Source organism: Callorhinus ursinus, unplaced genomic scaffold (assembly GCF_003265705.2).
Source record: "Callorhinus ursinus isolate GAN/ISIS: 27379988/994484 unplaced genomic scaffold, GSC_fseal_2.0 scaffold1, whole genome shotgun sequence".
Taxonomy (NCBI): Eukaryota; Metazoa; Chordata; class Mammalia; order Carnivora; family Otariidae; genus Callorhinus; species Callorhinus ursinus.
In genome coordinates this window covers 110,533,177-110,547,651 of record NW_027397063.1, presented here as the reverse complement: position 1 = coordinate 110,547,651, position 14,475 = coordinate 110,533,177, and the positions used below count along the sequence as shown (strand labels likewise).

At 43.1% G+C, this 14,475-nt stretch overlaps 1 protein-coding gene across 1 annotated transcript in view; it reads left to right on the top strand.

The window, feature by feature from the left end:
• The window catches only part of ATP1B3 (ATPase Na+/K+ transporting subunit beta 3), a 43,269-nt gene extending 42,587 nt beyond the window's left edge, over window positions 1–682 (top strand). The window contains exon 7 of the mRNA XM_025881259.2: window positions 1–682. Coding sequence (XP_025737044.1) covers window positions 1–174 — 174 coding nt within the window. The 3' untranslated portion in view covers window positions 175–682.
• The last annotated feature ends 13,793 nt before the right edge of the window (window positions 683–14,475 follow it).

The window sequence follows — 14,475 nt, the reverse complement described above, 5'->3', positions numbered from 1 at the left end:
GTGAGTTATCTGCAGCCATTAGTTGCTGTCCAGGTCTCCTTTAATGCCACCAGCAGTACCGTAAATGAAGTAACAGTTGAGTGCAAGATTGATGGATCACCCAACCTAAAAAACCAGGATGATCGTGACAAGTTTTTAGGACGAGTTGTGTTCAAAGTCACAGCACGCGCATAGTAGGAGTTAGGGCATCTCCACAGAGTAAATGTTGTGTTGTCTGTCTTCATTTTGTATCAGCTGGACCTGCCATTCTAGAATCATGAGACCACCTTGGAGAAAGGTGGGGTGGTGGTACATGACACTGGGGTAACGTGCTAATGTGCTTCCAGACCATAGTGTTCAGTGTCCTCTCACGTAACTGCCTGATGCCTCTGCTGCCTTTCGAACCACGTAGAGTCGCCAGATGGGGGCCGTGAGCACCAACTCCGAACACGTGGGATGGGGGTCTGGTTTTATTTTTATGTGGTTTAATTGCCGAGTGTCTAAAGCTTAATGTGCTGTGCTATGTAAATATTTTATAGATTTAACACTGGTTAACTGTCATATTTTGATGCCAGCCACGTTTTAGGGATAAAATGGTACCTGAACATCATCACATGACTCTATAGCTACAAGAAATGTGGTGTGGGGAGAAGTTCTGTATGTGAGGAGGAAAAACAAAATAAAAGTGGATTTGAAAGGTTGACTTGATGTTTTGTAAAATTATTTTTTACATGCTGAATTAGTCTGTGGATCTTTTTGATTAAGAGCACAAACTTTATGTTGTAAAACATGTAAAAAATATATATACCGATGGGATTATTTTTAGTGCTGGAACTAAATCTCTCATAATAAAAGAAGTATTTTAGACCATAGATGAAACAGCATTTTTAAGTTAGCCACTATGAATATGCACCTAATTTTTTATGAAATTAAATTCATATGATTTAAATTGTACAATAGTTTGTGAAATATCTTGTTACTGCTTTTATTTAGCAGACTGTGGACTCTAATAAAAATATCAGTTGTAAAATATAAAAACTTGGAACTTATTCAAAGCTTCAAACCAGTTTATTTCAGCATTCTTTGACTAGTGTGAAATATTTTCTCCTATCCATGTGTATTGGTATGATTCTTTGTCATAATTCTTTCTCCTTCCTCTATTGATAAAGGTGTGCTCCCTATATGATCTGTGGTTGAAGCCAGTTTTTGATTTTTATCCGTAAAAAGGCCAAAGCTGACATTTTCGGTTTTCCTTGTCTTGGTGTGGGGCCAGCCCAAGTGGGATGCAGGCCATCTGGCCCGGGAACAGCTGTCTGCATGTGGCCTTGACTAGCCAGACGGGCCTCGCTGACCCAGGGGCAGCCTCTCCACCCCATGGGGGTCTCTGCCACGAAGATCTTGGTGATAACAGCAGGTCTTTGTTCTAGAAACCTTTGCAACTAGGAGCTGTTAATAAAGCAGAGGTCTTGGGGCTTTGATTTTCCTTTCTGCTCTCTTAAGAGTGGAAAACCATTTTACAGATGCCATGATGCTAGAGCAATGTCATGGGCTGCAGCTAGAGTGCCCCTTAAGCTGGTCCAGTGTGAACAGGTTTCCACTGTCAGTTTTGGCTCTTAGGGAATTCATATTATGGATTCCATTAAATTTGCATTTTTGCATCTTTGAAGTATAACATAGATGAAAGTTCTGTTCTAATGAGCTTAGATAAAAACAAACTAGTTCTTAGAAAACGAAACAAGAATGGAGATATCCCAAATGGGGCAGTGGGCTCTGGGGAGACTAAAAATGAGATATTCACAGAAGTCACTAAATGATGCTTGTACCTCCCTGGTTCAGGAGTTTGGGTATGGCTCAACCCCCTGACTGCTGTGTGACCTCAGCTGACCTACCCAATTCCTGGCTCTTTTCTACTGAAATTAGGGGCTAACAACTATCGCAGGCCTGCTGTGTGCCAGGTAACGATGTGCCAGACTGAGGATACAGAGACGAAGACATGGGCTCTTGAAGATGAGAGGGAAATGGAACAGGCTCCGGGACAAGCTATGGCGTGATAATCACGGTAATGGCAGTGATGTGCAAGAGTTCAAGGAGGTGGGGTACAACTGCCCTAGGAAGGTCCCACTCAAGAGACAAGTGTCATGTGGATGGGAGGATCGGAAGGAGCTGGGCCAGTGTGATGCAGATGAAAAGTCTGGGAATGAAAGGGACTCGACACAATCTATGAGTCTGCATTTCTGCTTCATTTCACATTTTTCTCAGAACTTGACCAGGCATCTTAACATGCAGATTGTGATTCCAGAGGAAATTGTTGTAGATGGAGTCTTCTTAAGGCATGGCTATGCTGCTTATTCAGATGAGACCACAATTTGAATAACAAGGGACCAAAGGACTAAAGACAACCGGATTTGCATCCTCGATTGGATCTAGCACTAGTTCGACTAGCAGGTGGAGAAGATTCGTCAGTTGACTTTAGCTGGCAAATATTGAGCAGGTTAGGGGGAGAGGGTCCAAGACGGCAAGGTAGAAAAACCCTTAACTCCCCTCCATGGGCATAACCAAATCTGCACATACTTACGGAGCAGTTTCTCCTTAAAACTGCTAACTGGACAGCTGCACAACAAGACAGACTACATGGAGAACGCTAAGAGGGACAAGACCGTAACAAAGGGAAACCCCAACCCTGACACTGTTGCAGTGGGGTGGAATACTACTGAAAGACTGAACAGATTGGTCTGCCTGAGGGCACAGAAAACTGCCATTTCAAAGGGCAATGAATATAAAAATTACGGTACTGAAACTCTACCAAATGGAGGGGAGCTGTTGGAACTCTGGGTTGGAGGGGCTGGTGATCGCTACCATTGACATTCACCCTCCATCTTCATACCACAGATGGGAGCTGGGCCCAGGCACTGTAATCAAGTCTACTGTCCGGGGCCCTGACCTCTTAGCAGTGTGGTGCACACCAGGACACCCTGGTGTGTACTCAACTTTAGCTTCAGCTGTCCTGCCAGGGTGCCCTCTGGAAGCCCCAGGACTGCCACGGCCTGTGCCAACATCAGCTTTAGCTATACTGCCAGGGTACTGTCTGGGTGGAGACAGGACCACCCCACCCCATGCCCACTTCAGCTTCAGCATCCCAGCAAGGGCAGCCCCATCATGGAGTGCCCCAGGAACCCAGCCCATGCCACTGCAAGTCTAGGCAAACAGCCAAAGTTGCCAGGCATACTACACAGTCTACACAAGGGGACAACCACATACAAGACCATTTCTTCAAATTTAGAAGTAGCTATTCTAACTCAGAGATACACAAAGTCAAAATGAGAGGAATATGCTTCACATGAAAGCAAGATAAAGTCACGTGGTGGGGGGTGGGGAGAGAACCAATCTACCTGATTGAAGTTCAAAATAATGGTCATAAAGATGCTCACTGGACTGGAGAGAAGAGTGGATGTATTCACAACTGCAACAAAAAATACTAAAAAGAACCAATCACAGTTGAATAAAATGAAAAATACACTAGAAGGAACCAACAGATCAGAGGATGCAGAAGAACGGATCAGTGATCTGGAATACAGTGCAACACAAAGAAACAAAACTAACCCCCCCCAATAATAAAAAGGGGGAGGAGTTAAGATGGTGGAGCAGTAGGGGGACTCTGTGCTTGCCTCATCCCTCTAACACAGATAAAATATCAAATCATTCTGGATACCCAGGAAATTGATCTGAGGACAGAGAAAACAAAATGCACAACTAGAGGGAGAAAAGAGGCCACATGGTGGAAGATAGGAAGTGCAGATTTGGGAGAGAAAAGGATGGTGGGTGCTGCAGAGGGGAGGGAGCCCTGATCATAGAGAAGATAGAGCAAGTGCAGAACACAGGACATCGCACAAGAAGAACACTTTCCCCAAACCACTGGCAGGGTCAAATGAGAGGCGCTGATTATCTCGTTTTTACAAGCAGCAGAGCTCAATGTCTGAAGTTTTAGAAGTCCGTGCCGTCGATGGGTGGAGTCAGGCGGGCGTAGCACTGCTCCCGTGAAAAAGGAGGGCAGAGGCCTAGGAGGGGACAGCATGGTCCAAGGATCCCCAGGGTCACTCTGGGACAGAGAGTTCCCCTTGTTAGAGTGCATTTGGGAGAGGACACGGCCTCTCACGGGACAAAAGAGCTGGCAGGTGCCATCCATTAGCATACAAGCAGAAGCACCTGCAGCTAACCTGGGACTCTGGCTTCTTGCTGTGCTTTACCATAAACTCCAAGCCCCTGCCGCATTCATGCGACTGCCCTTCCAAGACAGACCAGCACTACCCATAGCGTGGTAAGACCGTGGTTGGGTGGCTGCCTTCGGCTCGGGTCGTGGTCCTGGAGTCCCGGGATCGAGTCCCTCGTGGGGTTCCCTGCTCGGCAGGGAGTCTGCTTCTCCCTCTGACCCTCTTCTCTCTCATTCTCTCTCTCTCAAATAAATAAACAAAATCTTAAAAAAAACCGTTCCCCCAGAGGATCAGCGCGGCTCTGCACAGTGCTGGATCCCTAAAATTTGGAGTTTTGAAATCCAACCATGCACCTGAGATAAAACACAGGAGCACTGTGCTGCTGGTGGGCAGACGGCTCCCACACAGGGCAAAGGCAGGGATCTGAAGGATGCCTGGGACAAATGATAGGAAACTGCTCACTCTTCTGTGAGGGCTTCCTAAACAGTGGCAGGCACAAAGCCAGCTGATGCCATTTTTACCCCCATGAGTTAGCATGGACTGACCAAGGAGCAGCACAGCGCCTCACAGTGGAGGCTTGAGCTACTTACACCAAGCCCCGCACCCCTGCGCTCTGCAGTTTCTTCTAACTGTGGCAAGTGTGATTAAGAGTCAGTGCAACAGCAGGCCCTCCTCTAGAAGACCAGCCCACACACCACTACCACACCCCACCCCCGACACGCACCAAGTCTACTGACCATAGAGTGTTGCAAAGCTTCAGCTCTAGGGGAAATAAGATCTAGCCTCTTTTAACAAACAGACCAAAACACCTGGTTAAGGTCCAAATAGTCCACACTGCAGGCAAAGAGAAACTACAGAGGACTGATCTGAGGAAAAGAACAGCCAAAATACAACGGCAGAGTACACACAGCATACACCAGAAACACTTCCTGAAATGTCAGGCCCTGGGCAGTTATATGACCTCTTCTTAATATAGCTGTTACTTTAAAGAGCAGGAAACAGGGGCACCTGGGTGGCTCAGATGGTTAAATGTCTGCCTTCGGCTCAGGTCATGATCCCAGAGTCCTGGGATCGAGCCCCACATTGGGCTCCTGACTCAGTGGGGAGCCTGCTTCTCCCTCTCCCTCTGCCTCTCCCCCTGCTCATGCTCTCTGTATCTCTGTGTCTCAAATGAATAAAATCTTTTTTTTTTTTAAAGATTTTATTTATCTATTTGAGACAGAGAGAATGAGAGAGAGGGAAAACACATGAGAGGGGGGAGGATCCGAGGGAGAAGCAGGCTCCCCGCCGAGCAGGGAGCCCGATGCGGGACTCGATCCCGGGACTCCAGGATCCTGACCTGAGCCGAAGGCAGTCGCTTAGCCAACTGAGCCACCCAGGCGCCCCGAATAAAATCTTTTTAAAAAGATAAAGAGCAGGAAACATAACAGGCTTTCCCAACACAGAAGACAGAGACCTAGACAAATGCCAAGACGGAGGAATTCATCCCAAAAGAAAGAACAACAGGAGGAAGAATCTTGGTCCAATATGGCAGAGGAGTAGGAGATCTTAATTTTATCTGGTCCCAGGAATTCAGCTAGATAGCTACCAAAATAATTCTAAACACCTGCAAACTCAACCAGAGATCTAAGAAAAGAATAGCTGCAATTCTACAAATAGAAAAGTGACCACTTTCTGCAAGAATGACAAAACGGAAAAACTCACCTCAAAAAAGAGAACAAGAGGCAGTACTGACTGCCAGGGACCTAATCAGTATGGATATAAGTAAGATGTCAGAACTATAGAGTTCAGAATAACAATTACGGAGATACTAGTTGGGCTTGAAAAAAGCACAGAAGACACTAGAAAATCCCTTTCTGGAGAAATAAAAGAACTGAAATCTAACCAAGTTGACATCAAAAAGGCTATTAATGAGATGCAGTAAGAAATGGAGGCACTAACTGCTAGGATAAATGAGGCAGAAGAGAGAATTAGTGTTATAGAAGACAAAATGATGGAGAATAAAGAAGCTGAGAAAAAGAGAAAAAAACTACAGCATCAGGAGGGGAGAATTCAAGAGATAAGTGATACCATAAAGCAAAACAATATTAGAATAATTGGGATCCCAGGAGAAGAGCAAAGAGAAGGGGGGCAGAAGGTATATTGGAGCAAATTATAGCAAGGAACTTCCCTAATTTGGGGAAGGAAACAGGCATTAAAATCCAGGAGGCACAGAGAACCCCCAATATTCAATAAATATAGGTCAACACCCCAACATATAATGCTGAAACTTCCAAATCTCAGAGACAAAGAGAATAGGAGCTTGAGACAAGAGGTCGGTAACCTACAATGGTAGAAACATTAGATTGGCAACAGACCTATCCACAGAGACCTGGCAGGCCAGAAAGTGAGAAAAATATGCAGTCGATGCTTTTCTCTGGGGGCTCACTGAGGAATGGGGCCCCGAGTTCTCGGCTCCTCTGGGGCAGAGATTGGGAAGCCGCCATTTTCTTTCTCATCCTCGAAAGCTGTACCGAGAGCTTGCAGGGAACAAAAGCTCCCGAGAGCAAACCCGAGCAGCTTGCTTAGCCCGGACCGACAAGGGCGGGGCAATTCCGCCTCCGGCAAAGATATTTGGGAACCACGGCAACAGGCCCCTCCCCCAGAAGATCAGCAAGAACAGCCAGCAAGCCAAGACCAAGTTTACCGGTCAATGAGAACGGCAGAACTCCAGCGCTAGGGGAATACTGCACATAGAATTCATGGCTTTTTTTCCCCCTAATTCTTTAGTCTTTCAAAGTTAATTTCTTTTTCTTTTTCTACTTTTATTAGAATTTTTTTTTCCCTTTTTCAACCAACATCTTATCAATCCCTTTTCAAAATCTTTTTTATTTTTCATTCTTAGAGTCATATTCTATCCCTGCATTGTAGTTACCCTTATTTTTTGTATATATATAAGTTGTTCTCTCTTTAAAAATTTTGGGATACAGTTTCTTCTAACAGACCAAAATATACCCTAAATCTCTAATGTATGGCTTTGTTCTAGTCTCCTGCCTGATCACATTCTCTCTCTTTTTCTTAATTTCTCTTCTTTCTTTCTTCAACCAATTTATCTTATCAATTCCTTTTATAAAATCTTTTATAATTTTCATCTTTACAGTCATATTCCATCCCTTCACCATATTTACCCTTATTTTTGTATATATATGTTTTTCTTTCTTTAAAATTGTGGGAGGCAGTTTCTTCTAACAGACCAAATTATACCCAAAATCCATTGTGTGGCACTGATCTATTCACCAGCCTGATCATATTTGATCTTATACTTTTTTTTTTTCTTCTTTCTTTCCTTCTCTTCCCCCCAGTTTTGGGTCTCTTCTGATTTGTTTAGTGTATATTTTTCTGGGATCGTTCTTATCCTGTTAGCATTTTGTTCTCTCATTCATCTATTCTACTCTGGACAAAATGACAAGACAGTAAAACTCACCTCAACAAAAAGAACAAAAGGCAGTACCGACTGCCTGGGACCTACTCAATACGGACATTAGTAAGATGTCGGAACTAGAGTTCAGAATGACAATTATAAAGATACCAGCTGGGCTTGAAAATAGTATGGAAGATACTAGAGAAACCATTTCTGGAGAAATAAAAGAACTAAAATCTAACCAAGTCGTAATAAAAAAGGCTATTAATGAGGTGCAATCAAAAATGGGAGGCTCTAACTGCTAGGATAAATGAGGCAGAAGAGAGAATTAGTGAAATAGAAGACCAAATGATGGAGAATAAAGAAGCTGAGAAAAAGAGAAATAATTAGAAATAATTACTGGATCATGAGGGCAGAATTCAAGAGATAAGTGATATCATAAGATGAAACAATATTAGAATAATTGGGATCCCAGAAGAAGAAGAAAGAGAGAGAGGGGCAGAAGGTATACTGGAGCAAATTATAGCAAAGAACTTCCCTAATTTGGGGAAGGTAACAGGCATCAAAATCCAGGAAGCACAGAGAACCCCCCTCAAAATCAATAAAAATAGGTCAACACTCCGATATCAAACAGTAAAACTTACAAGTCTTAGAGACAAAGAAAATCCTGAAAGCAGCTCGGGACAAGAGGTCAGTAACCTACAATGGTACAAACATTAGACTGGCAGCAGACCTATCCACAAAGACCTGGCAAGCCAGAAAGAACTGGCATGATATATTCAGAAAACACTAAACAAGAAAAATATGTAGCCAAGAATACTATATCAAGCTAGGCTATCACTGAAAATAGGAGAATAAAAAGCCTCCAGGACAAACAAAAACTAAAAGAATTTGCAAACACCAAACCAGCCCAACAAGAAATATTAAAAGGGGTCCTCTAAGCAAAGAGAGAGGCTAAAAGTAACACAGACCAGAAAGGAACAGAGACAATATACAGTAACAGTCACCTTACAGGCAATACAATGGCACTAAATTCATATCTTTCAATAGTGACCCTGAATGTAAATGGCCTCACTGCCCCAATCAAAAGACACAGGGTATCAGACTGGATAAAAAAACAACACCCATTGATATGCTGCCTTCAAGAGACTCATTTTAGACCCAAAGACACTGCCAGATTGAAAGTGAGGGGGTGGAAAACCAATTACCATGCTAATGGACATCAAAAGAAAGCTGGGGTGGCAATCCTTATATCAGACAAATTAGATTATAAACCAAAGACTATAATAAGAGATGAGGAAGGACACCAAATCATACTTAAAGGGTCTATCCAACAAGAACATCTAACAATTTTAAATATCTATGCCCCTGCCATGGGAGCAGCCAATTATATAAGCCAATTAATAACAAAATCAAAGAAACACATTGACAACAATACAATAATAGTAGGGGACTTTAACACCCCCTCACTGAAATGGACAGATCATCTAAGCAAAAGATCAACAAGGAAATAGAGGTTTTAAATGACACACTGGACCAAACGGACTTCACAGATCTATTGAGGATATTTCATCCCAAAGCAACAGAATCCACATTCTTTTCTAGTGCCCATGGAACATTCTCCAGAATAGACCACATCCTAGGGCACAAATCAGGTCTCAACTGGTACCAAAAGATTGGGATCATTCCCTGCATATTTTTGGGTCACAATGCTTTGAAACTAGAACTCAATCGCAAGAGGAAAGTCGGAAAGAACTCAAATACATGGAGGCTAAAGAGCATCCTACTAAAGAGTGAATGGGTCAACCAGGAAATTAAAGAAGAATTAAAAAAATTCATGGAAACCAAGGAAAATGAAAACACAACTGTTCAAAAATCTTTGGGATGCAGCAAAGGCAGTCCTAGGAGGAAAGTATATAGCAATACAAACCTTTCTCAAGAAACAAGGAAGGTCTCAAATACACAACATAACCCTACACCTCAAGGAGCTGGAGAAAGAACAGCAAATAAAGCCTAAAGTCAGCAGGAGAAGAGAAATAATAAAGATCAGAGCAGAAATCAATGAAATAGAAACCAAAAGAACAGTAGAACAGATCAATGAAACTAGAAGCTGGTTCTTTGAAAGAATTAACAAGATTGATAAACCCCTGGCCAGACTTATCAAAAAGAAAAGAGAAGCAACCCAAATAAATAAAATCATGAATGAAAGAATAGAGATCACAACCAACACCAAAGAAATACAAACAATTATAAGAACATATTATGAGCAACCATATGCCAGAAAATTAGATAATCTGGAAGAAATGGATGCATTCCTAGAGATGTATAAAGTACCAAAACTGAACCACGAAGAAACAGTAAACCTGAACAGACCCAACACCAGCAAGGAAATTGAAGCATTCATCAAAAATCTCCCAACAAACAAGAGCCCAGGGCCAGAGGGCTTCCCAGGGGAATTCTACCAAACATTTAAAGAAGAATTAATACCTATTCTTCTGAAACTGTTCCAAAAAATAGAAATGGAAGGAAAACTCCCAAACTCATTTTATGAGGCCAGCATTACCTTGATCCCAAAACCAGATAAAGACCCCATCAAAAAGGAGAACTACAGACCAATATCCCTGATGAACATGGATGCGAAAATTCTCACCAAAATACTAGGCAATAGGATCCAACAGTACATTAAAAGGATTATTCACACAACCAAGTGGGATTTATTCCTGGGCTGCAAGGCTGGTTCAACATCCACAAATCAATAAATGTGATGTAATACATTAATAAAAGAAAGGACAAGAACCATATGATCCTCTCAATAGATGCAGAAAAAGCATTTGACAAAGTACAGCATCCTTTCTTGATTAAAACTCTGTTCAGAGTGTAGGGATAGAGGGTACATACCTCAATATCATAAAAGCCATCTATGAAAAACCCACAGCAAATATCATTCTCAATGGGGAAAAACTGAGAGCTTTCACCCTAAAGTCAGGAACGCGGCAGGGATGTCCACTATCACCACTGCTATTCAACATAGCCCTAGAAGTCCTAGCCACAGCTAGAAATAAAAGGAATCCGAATCAGCAAAGAAGAAGTCAAACTCTCACTCTTTGCAGATGATATAATACTTTATGTGGAAAACCCAAAAGACTCCACCCCAAAACTGCTAGAACTCATAGAAGAATTCAGTAAAGTGGCAGGATATAAAATCAATGCACAGAAATCGGTTGCATTTCTATACACCAACAATGAGACAGAAGAGAAATTAAGGAGTCTATCCCATTTACAATTGCACCCAAAACCATAAGATACGTAGGAATAAATCTAACCAAAGAGGCAAAGGATCTGTACTCAGAATACTATAAAATACTCATGAAAGAAATTGAGGAAGACACAAAGAAATGGAAAAACGTTCCATGCTCATGGATTGGAAGAACAAATATTGTGATGATGTCAATGCTATCTAGAGCAATCTACACATTTAATTTAATCCTATCAAAATACCACCAATTTTTTTCACAGAACTGGAACAAATAATCCTAAAATTTGTTTGGAACCAGAAAAGACCCCCAATACCCAGAGGAATGTTGAAAAGGAAAACCAAAGCTGGTGGCATCACAATTCCGGACTTCCAGCTCTATCACAAAGCTGTAATCATCAAGACAGTATGGTATTGGCACAAAAACAGACACACAGATCAATGGAACAGAATAGAGAACTCAGAAATGGACCTTCAACTCTACGGTCAACTAATCTTTGACAAAGGAGCAAAGAATGTCCAATGGGAAAAAGACAGTCCCTTCAAGAAATGGTGTTGGGAAAACTGGACAGCCATATGCAGAAGAATGAAACCATTTCCTTACACCACACACAAAAATAGACTCAAAATGGATGAAAGACCTAAATGTGACAGGAGTCCATCAAAATCCTAGAGGAAAACACAGGCAGTAACCTCTTCGACCTCAGCCACAGCAACTTCTTCCTAGAAACATCGCCAAAGGCAAGGGAAGCAAGGGCAAAAATGAACTATTGGGACTTCATTGAGATAAAAAGCTTTTGCACAGCAAAGGAAACAGTAGATAAAACCAAAAGACAACCGACAGAATGGGAGAAGATATTTGCAAATGACAGATCCGATCAAGGGCCAGTATCCAAAATCTATAAAGAAGACCCAAAGAGTAATCCAATCCAGAAATGGGCAGAAGACATGAACAGACATTTTTCCAAAAAAGACATCCAAATGGCTAACAGACACATGAAAAAGTGCTCAACATCAGTCGGCATCAGGGAAATCCACATCAAAACCACAATGAGATACCACCTCACACCAGTCAGAATGGCTCAAATTAACAAGGTTGGAAATGACAGATGTTGGTGAGGATGCAGAGAAAGGGGAACCCTCCTACACTGTTGGTGGGAATGCAAGCTGGTGCAGCCACTCTGGAAAACAATATGGAGGTTCCTCCAAAAGTTGAAAACAGAGCTACCATATGACCCAGGAATTGCACTACTGGGTCTTTACCCCAAAGATACAAATGTAGTGATCCGAAGGGGCACCTTCACCCCAAGGTTTATAGCAGCAATGTCCACAATAGCCAAACTATGGAAAGAGCCAAGATGTCCATCAACAGATGAATGGATAAAGAAGATGTGGTATATATAGACAATGGAATATTATGCAGCCATCAAAAAAACCCCATGAAATCTTGCCATTTGCAATGATGTGGATGGAACTACAGGGTATTATGCTAAGCACATTAACTCAATCCAGGAAGACAATTATCATATGATCTCACTCATATGTGGAATTTAAGAACATGTGGGAGGGAGGGAAAAATAAGATGAAATCAGAGAGGGTGAGAAACCATAAGAGACTCTTAACTATAGGGAACAAACTGGGGGTTGCTGGAGGGGAGGAAGGTGGGGGGATGGGGTAACTTGGTGATGGGCGTCAAGGAGGACAAGTGATGTAATGAGCACTGGGTGTTATATGCAATTGATGAATCACTGAACTCTACCTCTGAAACTAATAATACACTGTATGTTAATTAAGTTAAAAAAATGGGAAAAAGACAAATTTTTACTCTAAGACAATAAAAGACTATAGAAGATTCAATCAGACTCTTAAGAAATAACTCTAATGGACAAAGTTAGCCTGTGTAGCGGGCAGAATTTTAAAATGCATATTAATTAGAAATATATTGGTTCATAATTTCAGGAGCTTCCTGGGTGAAATCGGACACTGGCCCCTGTATGTGGAGGGCAGGGAGAGGCCAAAGAGGCAGGCCCCTCCAGATTGGTAGGTGGCAGTTTTGATAAGCAAAGCGAGCTTAATTTTAAGGTTCATCTTGGGAGGCAGCAAGAGGAATGAATCCCCACACCTGTGTGCCAAATTTTGTCATGTATACTCAGCAGGTGTTCTCAAGACCATGTCATTACGTCAAGGCTGTGTTCTTGCAGCAGCCTCTGGGAGCAGGAAAGGCAAACAGAACGCACATTTCAGGGACAGGGGAGGAAGTGAGAGGGGCACAGGCCCAGCTCATGGGTCAGCTGGCAGTCATGGCTTTTCAATGAACTTCCCCAACATGTTTATGAGTATGTTGCAAATATATGAAACCAAGATAGCATGGTTTAACAGTAGCGCAAGGGCTTTGAAAACCTCATATATGGTACTTTGACCATCATCTGGATCCTTCAGAGAAGCAGCTACTTTAAAGAGAGGCTGTCCCAGAATCCATCCAAGGGAGTTTGTTAATTAGCTATCTGAAGTAGGTCGTTCCATAACACAGACCCCCAAGCATCAGCCAGAGTCCAGGGGCCCCAGGCCTCTGTGGCAGCCTCACTAGAGGAACCCCAAGTAGTGGTTTCCCCCTGGGGTGAAGAAACTGCAGATGCAAAGAGCAGCCGCTGGCCCATGTTCTCTTCATAATCCCGATGGGTTTTCTTGGATATCCGTCTCTTCCTTGATGAACCTTCTGATTAGGGGTGGCAGGCCTGGTGGAGGAGATGGTCATTGTCTGTGGTCTGAGCTCTGGCAGAGGCTGAGTACAAACAGCCAATCCAGTCTTCTAGATGATGGCCGGCACCTCGAAACCCCTCCAAGTACTGCATCGCCATCTTTTGTGGATCTCTCGTAATGACAGGATCTCAGAAATGGGAGGTCCTTCTGCGGGCTCTCACTGCCTGTGCCTGCCAGCAATGTTGCTCTCTCCACCTGCCCCAGGGGCGTGTGGTTCAAAGCTCACCCATGCTGTTCCGAGGCCTGCCCAGTGCTAATCTGTGCTTCCCTGTTGAGTGTTGAGTTTACACTTGATCGTTCCTGCTACTTTGTGATGCCAAATCTCAAGTTTTCGAAGTGTGCATTTTTTTCTTAGCTGTGACTGTCAGCCCCTCAAGGGCAGAAACCTGTACTTTGGTGGCCTTCGGTCTCTCCTCACAGACGGTGCCGACTAGAACATCCCAGCCTCCAAGGCACGTGCATTTGTCACCTGTTGTACTGACTTCTGGCCCTATTAGCTTGGCCCTAGTTCCTTAGGAATCTTCCTCAGAATTCAACATTCCAATATAGCGCCAACCACTTTCACCTTGATAGACTATTCTGAAACGCCTGTGAGGCAAGGAGGCAGAGTGGAGGCTGCCCTTCTCAAGGGTGGAGCTGAAGCCAGCCAGACGTTGTAACAGCCCAAGGCCCTCTCTGGCTTTTTACTGGAGCCCACGTTGGAAATTCCGGTCTTTACTCCAGACCTACGATCCCATGAATTCTAGCACTTCGATTTGATATTAGAAAGTGTGCATGTCTTTATAAGAACCCCTTTCCCCCGTGTACCCCCACTGTTTAACTTCGTTTTTTCTATCCTGTGCAACTGTCCAAACTGCACAGCTCTTAGGACTAGA